Genomic DNA, 11,985 nt, shown 5'->3' on the forward strand with positions numbered 1-11,985 from the left:
TTTTTTATCCTTTAAGACGCTTGCCGGTAGTCAAACTGAAGCTGAAATTTTCATTTCAGGCCAATAGAAATGAATTAGAGATGAAATGAACCTTGAGAAATAATTTTTAACTGGTTATGAATGTTAAATGCAAAATGTCAAATGTTACTCCATGACGCATCCGTCTAATAAATGTAACATAAGGTCTGAACAGCAAAACGATTAATAAAATTATACTAATGAGGCAAGAGGAGATAATACCGAAAATAAAATAGTATTGAAGTAAGCAATCAACGTTAATGAGGGATTTTTATGGAACGAATAGAAATAAACTTATAGATAGGGATAATCTGGTCAAACGTGATAGGAAACTCACATTCAAATATTACAATAATTACCGCCAGTATGGATAGCCGTTGACTTTTTTTTTAATAATGCTAAAAGTAAAGTTTCGATATTCCTATGCGATAAAGGAGCGAGTCCCATTTGGTCTCGGCGAGCTTGATACTTGCAACTACGTATCAATAAACAGATAGGGGTCACGATTACCTTAGGCACTCTGAGAGCAATCGCAGGCATTTTGCATACGCTAACCAATATGTAGAGCTAAATTTATCTGTCTCCTCGTTCTCTTAAGACTGACGCACGAAATCTGTTTACTCTTGATGCGCTCTAATGCTAGGAACTATAAATAAAGGACAACGGAGGTATATGCTGAAGCCGTTCATTTTTAGTTCAAATCATACGATTGCTTGTTTCCTCTCGGAAGCTTTTGTTTTTCATTAATAGGCTGATAAGAATTAAATAGAGATTATATAATTCCATATATGTTAATCTAAGCTCGCAAAAGGTGATTCAAAATAGCCTGACCCCCGCCAAAAATTGCACCAAAAGCACTGAGTAGCAGGATGTCATAAGTTACAAAAGAGTAAACATTTCTCAACTGTTTTTAGAGAGAGCAATGAAAAAATTTCTAGGTGCAGACAATTTTTCAGAATGCAAGTTTTAATGCGACCAGTTTGTTTCTTTGTTCTGCATTCTCGTCGGGTCAAGTAATGAAGGGCATAGAAACCTTTGAGTTAATATTGTGAAATATTGTCTGAATTCTATTGTTTGTGATATTCAACGGGTCATTTCTTTGAATCATTTATGTCGTAATCAATTAAAAAAGAGAATTTAAAGGTAGGTATTTAAAGAGAAGATGAATTCTCTACCAAATTGTTTTCTGTTGTGTACGTCAATGAGTCGAAGTCGAGTACATCAAGCTGAAGGTACTGAGGGTCTCATTACAATAAAAAAAAGCTTAAAATAGCCAATAAATACGCCGGTTCGAACAAATATGGAGCGATATTTTTTATAACTAGGTACTGAGAATACAGGATCTACCTATGTGGATAGCTTCAATGGAATGTTAATGAAAAATAATTAATAACGCCCGCGGGATATCCTGGTGCAAACGACGAGTCAATATAAGCCTCATTCATCAAGCAACGACTTTCAGTAGAGAATAATATAGATTAAATTTCATTAAATTATATCCGTTCGTCAAATTTCATAGATATCGATAGCAAACAAACCTTAAAAACGCGAATAATATGACACATTGCATAGCGTAGAAAATTGTTGAAGACCACAAAATAACCGGTCGGTTGAATGCTTAATGAGATAATTTTGAAAGAAAATTTTCAGATTTTTAACTACTGCCATCGGCAAAATAAATGCGTGAAATAAACAATAAATATTGTGTGACTCGCTGGATGAAATAGTCAAGGGCTCTGCCTCGAGAAGAGGATAGCTACAAGATTTAGGTCAGTGGAAAGTTTAAAGGAACTAAAGTAAAATTCTCTAATAGAATTTGATTCTCGTCTCGTTTTGATTCGTATCTCATTATGACCTAAATCGCACGCACAAAGCTGCAAAGGAAACAGCTGATTTCCTCGCCATTCTCGCGCAGGGTGATTTTGCGTTAGGGGTATATTGCACAAAAGTATAAACGGTAGCTGCAGTAAAGTATTCATTTTATGATGAAGTTTTTTGAAAGACATACTGGTGCAGAAACGCATTATGAATTTATTAACATTTAAAAAGCTTGACGTTAAAAAATAATACTTCATTCATTTAAATTGCTTTGAAATGTGATTTCGAAAAGTAATGTTTAATTCACTATCATTCACTACCGGCGATAATTACACCAGGTGAAGGCTTTAAAGAGTTACTCCCCATTTTTATAGCTATTTAAGTAAAAATTGAAGGTCATCAGATGTGGAAAAATTAATTAAAATTTAGTACACCAAAAGTGCTAGTAAATTTTATGACTTACAATAGGAGTGAGAGCGGCATACATTTTGGGAAATATTCATCTAAATATTTCATTGTAAAAGTTGCTTATTTTACGAAGCATTCATTCCCCGTGTGTTATCTTCAATTAATGGTTACACTTTAATCGTTAATGGTATCTAACCGTCTCTCTAAGCTATAATATTTGTGGTTTGTGCGTTCAAATGAATTGAAAGCGCTCTAATAAATATAACTCTAAAACGTAAACAACGCTTTGTAAATTTATTCATATAATAACTCCAAAAATGTTTCTTCATCTGCTCATATTTATTTACCGAAGCATTTTATGTGCTGACATACTTTTCTGGCTCGTAGTGCCTGATCATCATCACTAGCCAATAATCCTAAGAATGGTATGATGCAGATCTACACCCAATTCTCCCATCAGCTAACCTTTTTACATCTATGTATTTCTTCACCTTCACATTAGTACCTGATGTCTGAGAATACTATCTAAAAAATTTTAACTCGAGTTTTAGGCTGCATAATTAAAAACAGGATGTAAAAAGCTTGGGATACATTTTATTCGAGGAGTTTAAAATTTGAGAATACATTTTTGTCTGAGACTCGCCATCGGTTTTAATGCGGTACAGAAAAATTTCTGAGGAGCAATAACGCGCCTTTAGGAAAACGCAGTGAGCAATAAGTTCCACTCGAAGTGAAAGTGGGACGCCATTGAGGTTCAAGTTGGGGAAATAAATAAGAGCGGGAGAAATATCTCACATTCCTGGACAATGTGCTGGCCGTGAACAGTCGCCCTAATGAGGGTTTTTAGGAGACGAAATGAGGCAGAAAAAAAAAACATTTAAGCGTGGACGGAATTTATGACCACATTTTCCGGTAAATGAGTTCAGAATGCATTAAAGTGTTGTGTACGACTCATTACTATTGAAACTGCTTGATTTGAGAGAAGGGAAAAAATGTACTCACTAGACGTTCGATAGTCTGCATTTCAAATAAGAGGCTGAAACGTGTGAGTCGGAAAATGTGATAGGGAAACACATGACAACTCCAGAATTTATAAAAGGTAAAGGAAAAAAATTCAAGAGAAATTTTTCAAAAACGTATTCTCAGTGGATTAGGATGATTTTTAATGGAAAAAATATAAAATAAAAGGGCTGTGATATCTGCATAAGTACAAATAAATATTTTATCAGAATTCATGAAGACATGCATTCAAAAATTAATTGGAGTATCATAGAGTAGAGAATATTATCATGGAGTAAGTAAGTACTTACTCTATGATAACATTCATTCTTTTAATGGATAATTTGGAATCAATAATTTCATTTTCGTGGCATTAAATTTAAAATGAAAGATCCGACTCATTGGTTGAAGTAGCAAGTAGCATAACACGAGAGGGATCCATTAAAATTGCCAGTAAACTAAAAAGCATCGCATTTTCCGTGTATTAATTCATATAATTTCCATCTTTCAAGAATTGAGTAGTGATTGCTTTCTCATTTGCACTATTTTCTATTTGGGACTGTACAGCAAGAATCGTAAATCTTAACAAAAATATCGTCAGCCAATACGAAGGATCCATACTAAAATTACGGAGCTTCTTGACATTATAGCCGTAGAAGGTATTCTTTTGATGATAACTGAAAAGCGGTAAATAAACGGATAACTCGGTCATTTCCCGCCGCAAGTAGACGTTGATGGGAAAGCAGATGGCACGCAGATCAAAACTAAGCCTCATAACAAGGAGTCGAACCCAAGATCACAAGGTAAATCCGTACAGAGGGTCACTCGAACCGAAATTCGCGCATCATTTCCGTCAGTCATACCAAATCACTCATCATATGATGGACGGATACGCTTATGTGGGCACAAAAGATAACGGACAACACGAAAAGATTATTCTCAAGGGGATTTTCACCGATTCAACGGCTTTAGGGACGTCTTTATTATATCGGGCGTCTATTTGAACTTGACCGGTGCTGCGAGGCCCACCTGGAGGTGATGGTGCTGCTGCATGTGGTGGTGGTGCAGATGGTGCTGCGTCCGAAGGTGGGAGAGGTGGAGATTCGGGGCCACCGGGGGCGGGTCCTCCGCCGGAGAAGTCATCGGGCGGCCTTGGTTCCCTTGCGCTGGTGCCGGCGGCGTCGGCCGGAGTCTGACGGTGCGGCGACTAGCCTGTTGCCCCCGGCGGGAATATCGGAGCGCGAGGTAAGATGCCGGACTCGATGAAAACTCCCGCCAAGAGGTAGGAATAGTCTAAAATTCACCCACCGGAAAATATACGGGGACAGGACTACCAAAACTTCCCAGAAGACACGCGATTATTTCCGGAGCGCCAAGATATTTCACACGGAAAAGCCCGGTCAATAGAGAAAGACTACACGGCGGGCTTCCAGAAAACTTCGGAGGAGATATAGGAATAGTCTACGACCCACGTTACAGGATATATCCGGAGTTATGATAACTTAAAAGTCGAATAAATACGAGAAATCTCGAATAACACTAATGTATTCCACAATTAAGAAAGGTGGGAATCAGAAACCGCCATCCCGGAGGTGTTATTATGCCGATTCTATGGATAACATCACTGTTGAAGACCGCGAAGCACGGCACAGTGGGACACCGCTAGTTTCAGCCACAATCGCGACCGGTACACAATCCGGAGCTCGAGGTAGACATCCAACTCCTTGAAAACTCCGGCCATGAGAAAAGAAGAGTCTACAACCGGCAGATATCCAGCACGAGGGCACCTGGAAGACTCAAGGGTGATAAGCTATTCCACTCCCAAGAGAGGAGGAGGTTGAGCGTCAACGATCGTGGAGGCGTTACGATGCCGATCCGTTGGATGCGGACAAGGTTGAAGACCGCGGGCCACGCCGCAGCGGGAGACCGCGAGGATAGGCCGCAGCCGCGGCCGCTACTCCATCCGGAAGCTGGCCCGTCGCCACGCGGTCGGACGGGACGCTCACCTCCGGCGACGGCAAGGGAACCGAACCTCGACCGTGGCTTCAATCGGGCGGAAAAACACGGGGAAATCCGTCACGGTCGATCCGAGGAGAGCTGTCGGGATCCGCCGGGAGACACCGCGAGCGATTCACACACGGCGGAAACAACAAAACACGCCGAATGTGACGAAAACAATGGCGGTCAAACGAAGAAAATTCCCACACGCACACAGGCACGCAACCAACACCAGCTCACGCAGGGCGGACTCGCGCGAAGCGGGCGCGGGAAATGTTTATCATTATCACACACATGAACACGGCCGGCCAGGTTGAAGTGCGCGGAAAAACGGCTTTTTCCCCCGATGAAAAGGTGTGCGGAATCTCTCCCCCGGTCACCAAGTGAGCAAATTAATCACACCACTTCAGGGAGCACGTCGAACAAATGGATTCCCTTTTCGCTAATGGATCAAAAAGAGGGGCGACGGAGTTGTGTGGTAGTGTCGAGGGTGGTCTAGCGGAGGGAGGGTGTGGAGGAGGCGGTGGTGGTGGTGGTGGCGGTGAAGGAGGAGGAGGAGGAGGTGGGGTTATGGTAGGAGGTGCAGGAGAGGGGGAAGGGGGTGAAACCAAGCAGATCCGTCCGTCTGCAGTTGCGGGACGGCTTGCGGCGCCGTGTGTGGCTGCCTTGGTGTGGCATGTGCTGCCACGCGGAGGTCGGCGGAGGGAAGTGAGGCTTGCTGGCCGGACCCAAGCGATTGGCGCTCCCGATCCGCCCATCCCCCCCTTCCACCCGCGATAAACCACGCCCCCCTTTAAAGCAGACAACTCACCCCTCCTCCCAGCCCCTACTTCCCCCACTACTCCTCTGGAACAGTCATACTCCTCCTCCTCCTCTCGCAGCCCTTTTCAGGATAACCGGCTGCCGAAAACATAACAGGGAGGAGGAGATGGATATCTTTTTTTTCTCTTTCTCTCGCTTTCGGTATCGCACGCTTTTCCTCCCCATTCGGGAAACCACCCCCTCCGCAACAGCTATCCCATCTCTTTATGGAGCCTCCCTCCCCTCTTACTCAGAGTATCTTCCTTTCCTCCGCACCAAACCCCTGCTCTAACCTTCTTCCTGACCCACACTAGTTCCCTGAAACCAGCGCTGTGGCTGCATAAAGATCTCTCTCTCTCTCTCTCTCTCTCTCTGCACCGAAAGCGTACTCGCTCTCTGTAAAGCCTGGTCTTCACACATGTTCTATCCACTTTGAGACCCCAGAACCATTTTCGCCATAGTTTCACTACGTATCACAAACCTTAATATTCAAATCAAAACTGTGAAACCGCAGGTCGCGGGTTCGAGTCGCGCCTGGATAGGTAGACCCTATCCAGAAAATGGATGCTTTTGTTCGTTGTTGTTTTTTTCAATTTTTTAATATTCTCCGTCGTCAAAGACCAAACTTTTGCTGTTTTCAGGGCGACTGGATATTTAATTAATTAATTAAAACGTACACTCAAACCCGCAGTATTCCATTAAAAAAACGGAAATGACAAAATTCATCGATATTTCAATCTGAAAGACGAGTTGAACCGAACTACACTCAAAACGTTCTTCAACTTTTCTCGCCTCTCCTCGATCTGAAAAACCTCTATTCTGGGGAGACCGAGATTATTCCCATAATTCCTCTCCGTCTCTACTTATTCCCCATTCATTCATAGAATGCAATTCTATTTTGGTATTCTGCAGTCTTCTATTTCTCCCTCCCCCACGCTTGATCCTTAAGTACCCTCATGTTCAGTGGCGCCGACTCCATGGGGCCTGAGGGGGCCCGAGCCCCCTCAAAGTTTCGTTAGGGGGGGCGGAGCCCCCTCAATAATTCAAGATAATAATTAAGTTGTATTATGCTTGGTGAAATCACAAAAATATATTGGTATTTTTTATTTCCCATGTTTGGCGATAGTTACCTTTTAAAATACATTCAACAATGTGCTAAAACAAATAAATATAAGACAGTAAGCAGGTTAACTGAAAACAAGTGGTGTGAATTATGATAGTGTTACGGAGCTGCGACACACTTTGAATTTAAACTCTTCCCGGGGCAAGACCACCGATATGGGCCCCCCCACTATTTTTTATCAGTCGGCGCCCCTGCTCATGTTCTTCCTTGCTTCTGTTTCTTCCTTTTTCTATTGCATTTACAACGTATTTACAAACAGTAGGCGTCCATATTACAATTCCGATTCGGACCTTTCTCTTTAAGGAAGTGGTATTAGTTCTACCAGCTTCAAAAATAAACTAATAGCCGAATAAATTTAACAAAACAATTGGGAGGATATCCGTTAAAAAATTGAAAGAAAAAATAGTGTGAAGTTTGTCATCAAGCTCACACACAGAATGGTGGGGTGTAGCAATATGGCGGGAAAAAATTGGTTAATCCGCGAAATTTCGCTATCTAACATGTATTCATAAAAAAACATGGCTACAGTTAATGCTAATTTCAGAAAGTCACGAGTTTTTATTTCACTATTATTTCACTAAAGCGAAAGTAACGGCGGGATAGGGTCCTCGGCTGCTAAAGAAGAGGTCGCGGGTTCGAGTCCAGCCTAGGTAGTTTTCCACCATCCAGGGCATGGTTGTTCGTGTACGTGCAATTGTTAAATTTGTAGAATACCCCGATATAAAATGGCCGATATGAGCTGTATTCGGTGGTCTGAGAAGAAAGGAAAATTAAACAGATAGACTGATGGAGGCTTACGCGTTGATTCATCTTCGGACGCTGATGGATCGACGGGAAGAACAACCCGGAAGCCAAGCTGCGCCTTTGACAGATAGGCTTATAGGCTTTAGGATAATTTTACCCCCCGATCTATAAGGTTGAGGGGGTATTCTAACTAGTGGCGGATACAGATGGGAGCGCACCCCCCCCCCTCTTGCGGGACAGCCTTCATTGCCGAATATTGCAGAACCACAATAGGGTAGTTTACTTCATGAAAGAAAACGAAAGGCATTGATTGCGATTCGTTACCCACCAATAGTGTATTCATAATATACAAATTATTTCGTTTTAGAAATACCGGTTTAGACGAATGGCAATGGTCCATTTTTATCCTCATTTGAAAAGAGCCAGATTGGCGCCCCTGCGATGCCACTCCACGTGCCGTCACAGGGTGCGGTCCGTTGAACGCTACCAATGCTTCGGAGCGCCACCAAGCGGTCCGTTATTCGCTACGGAGCGCTACAGGTTAGGCTGTGACGTCACGGCAAACGTCATACACCCGTTTCCCGCCTCGCTCCGGACCAGCTCCAGACGCTCCCCTGAAAACTTGGGTCAGCGGAGGAGCGAGTCAATTTTTGGCGGAAATTCGAAGGGAATGCACTGAGGCAATGGAGAGTTTACTCACGTTGCAGATGATGGACGCTGAATGTGGACGCCTTTCTCCTATATAAGTGACTACGAAGTAACGGAGTAGACGCACTTAGTAAATAGATGTAAATTTAATTGTGATTTAAATAAATATATAGCAAGAATATAAATATCGACAAACATTCTCGTATCTCCCCCAAAATGAACTCAAATGTCTTTGGAAGCAGCCTTTACATACAAAAGGCAACAAAAATTATTAAAAGGGGCATGTAATATAAATAAAGGATTGTAAGAACATATATCGACAAATTTACTCATGCCATAAATTAAAATCTGAAGAAAAATAGGATATACATGAAATAGATTAATGTTTTTTAATAGTCGTTAACCATTATAAGTTAATATCTTTCAACTGGGAAAACGGTAGAGTACCTACTTTTTCCTTTACTAGGGTAATGGGTTTCATTGAGAAGGGTAGGCGAGGGTTGGTGTGAGAAATACAGTCCAAAGTTTCTTCCTTTACTATGTGGAGCCTCGATATTGAAAAATAAAATTCATTTTAATGATATTCAAACATATTTATTTACATTCAATGATCATAGTCACCTCAATTCGCAATTAAAACCACATCTTCGATTTCATAATCCCAGTTTGCCCACCCTCGTTCATTTCCGCCATCTTGACTTCGCTCCTGACCGGTCCGAAAAGAAATTCTCGTAGCGAACGTAGCGCCTATGGACCGGTGCTCCGGAGCACTTCCGTCTGTAGCGTCTGGTAGCGAAAGTAGCATTCATTGGACCGCACCCACAGGGACCTAGTTTCTATACGAGAGGATAGGAGTTTTACATCGTCTGAGATTACCAATGCATGCATGAGGCGCAGAGCTCAGGGAAACGTGTCTTAATAATCACTTATTAAAACTGGCTAAGGTCGGAAAGTTTCCTTCGTGTGATAAGGTATTAATAATCCTTATTTAAGCCAAGAGCTACCAGCCAGCAGGGTACTAGGCTACCCGCTAGCAGCCTGCGTCGTATCAGTGCTAAGCCTCGCCTCAAGGTCACCTCACAGGGCGGCAGCGGGAACCAGAAATACGTCACACGGAGAGATATCCCGGCATTCATACTTACGCGTCGCGTTTTCGCGCGCTTGAAAATGTTCACTTTTCATTTAATCGCGGAAAATGGATATCGGCATTTAAAAATCTATAAGCGTGAAATACGTACTCCAGGAGTAATAATCTTTCGATTTAGGCAATAAAAAAGTAATAGGAAACCACCCTATTGTAACTTTTTACGTCATTAGATGGCATTTTCTTGTATATGTGTAAGTATTATCAGTTTAAATAAAACCTTCTTCAATTTTGCATGTAACTTGATCATTTTTCATTACGATAAAAGTATGGGTAGCTCAAAATTTCTTTTGCGCCCTCCCCCGCCCCCTTGAGTCTTTTCTGTATCCGCTACTGATTCTAAGCAGGCCCATGCTGGACCGCCGGGACTCCGGGACGTATCCTGATGCGCTCTCCTGCCTGGAAATCTTTGGCGCCCTCCTGTTCCCAAAGGGACCAATTTTACATTCAGAATACCAACATTGAGCAGTTAGCTTGATTTCAATGATATCTCATTCAACAGCGTAATGAACACCGTCTTGAGTAAACAAAATAATTTAAATTATCACGTTTAAATCTTGTTACATTCAATTCAATCTCAAGAGGTCAATAATTTAAAGTTCAAAATTTATTTATTATATTCCACACCCCCAGACCTCCCGGTAGCCCTATCCCTTCTTAGTGCTGGCGCGCTCTGGCCATGGTAGTCCACCGCCAAAAGAGGAGGTCCTGCACGGGTCTGGTTCTCCCTCTCATAGTTACACCACTCCTCCAACCACTGGCGTAACTAGGAATGTGCTTTGGGGGGGATGGGAGTGCCTGGGGGGCGCTTCCCCCCTCAGACAACGGGGATTCCCAGAAAATTTTTGAAAAATGACATACTTACAATTTTGTCTCTTACAATTTAACTTTAAGCAGATGCAGTTACTTTACATAAAAAGTAATAATGGCTTTAAATACTTTTTTATTTCTCTAAGGTTTTGGGGGGATCTATCCTCTCATATAGTTACGACACTGATTTTGTCACTTGCAATTTACCTAAGCAGACGCAGGTACTTCATATCAAAATTAGACAATTGCTTTAAATATTATTTTTGTTTCTCTGAGGTTTTGGGGGAGGGATCTATCCCTCATCCACCCCTATAGTTACGCCACTGGCTCAAACCACTCTCACATTTAAACCCCTAAAACGTACCCACACTCCCGCACTACTCCCATTAAATCAACACCCTCAAATACCACCCGAGCCTTTTCCTCAACCTCCCTCCATCTGCAAAAAAAACTCCATCCACGGAAGCGCCGCAAAACTCCCACCCCCTTCCCACTCGGCAAAAACCTCTCTACCACTACGTACACACCGCTGACGTTGAACAAAAAAGAACGTCGGCGTCGGAAAGGGGGAGGAGGGTGTGCTAAAATGTGGATTGTGAATCGTCCGGATTTTCTCTCTCTCTCCATCGGGACACAGGGGCGCCCGTTAACAGTGGTGTGGAGAGGGAGAGAGAGACTCTCCCCTCAAACTCACTCGGCTACCTCACACTCTCCCGGCTCCATTTCCCACCCTTTTACCATCCGGTGGTCTGCTCTGGGTTGACCGATGTCCTGCGGCTCGCCGGCGTCCGCTGGATTTATGTGAGACCCCTCCCGCCGCCGCTTCCCCACTTCGCGTCACACACTTCGCGGTGATCTCTCGCGGGGAGAGGTCGGGCGGGCTTTGATCATAACATTCTTCCCCCCCTGGCGTCCGTTTGGGGGGCATGATGCGGACACCGCCGACCCGGCCCCGGAGCGACCGACGGGTCGGTGTGGAATGGCGGCGGTGCGGGGCGCCACTGTCGGCCGTGAACTCTGCGTGAGGCCACACGACCGAGCCGAGGGTGGAGGGGGGGGGGTTGAGTGATGAGGGACGAACATGATGCTCTCTCCGATTGCGAACGAACGCGCGTCCGCTACTTAGCGGCGTGGGTCGCTTCCATTTGCTCAATCGACCATCGCGATGCTGATTGGACGGATGTGTAGCAATGATTTTACAAACGCTTCTTCACTCCTTAAATTATTCAGCAATGTAAACTTTCCAGCAACAAATTTATAAGTATATTTCTCAACAACTGATGTTTTCTGGCGTGGTTTTATAAAATTGATTCGTCGCGCAATGTAATATCGACGACGATCATTAAGTATGCTCTCCGATTGTGAACGAGCACGATTACTCCATTTGCTCGATCGACCATCGTGGCGATAATTGGATAGATGTGCAGCAACGATTTAACAAACGTCTCGCCTTTTCAATTGAAAATATTTTTTT

The 11,985-nt window shown here is 43.3% G+C and overlaps 1 protein-coding gene across 1 annotated transcript in view; it reads right to left on the bottom strand.

The window, feature by feature from the left end:
• Positions 1–5,869, bottom strand: part of LOC124153992 — a 193,161-nt gene extending 187,292 nt beyond the window's left edge. The window contains exon 1 of the mRNA XM_046527453.1: positions 4,273–5,869. Coding sequence (XP_046383409.1) covers positions 4,273–4,386 — 114 coding nt within the window. The 5' untranslated portion in view covers positions 4,387–5,869. The remainder of the gene's footprint in view (positions 1–4,272) is intronic.
• Positions 5,870–11,985: the final 6,116 nt, after the last annotated feature.

Source organism: Ischnura elegans, chromosome 2 (assembly GCF_921293095.1).
Source record: "Ischnura elegans chromosome 2, ioIscEleg1.1, whole genome shotgun sequence".
Lineage (NCBI taxonomy): Eukaryota > Metazoa > Arthropoda > Insecta > Odonata > Coenagrionidae > Ischnura > Ischnura elegans.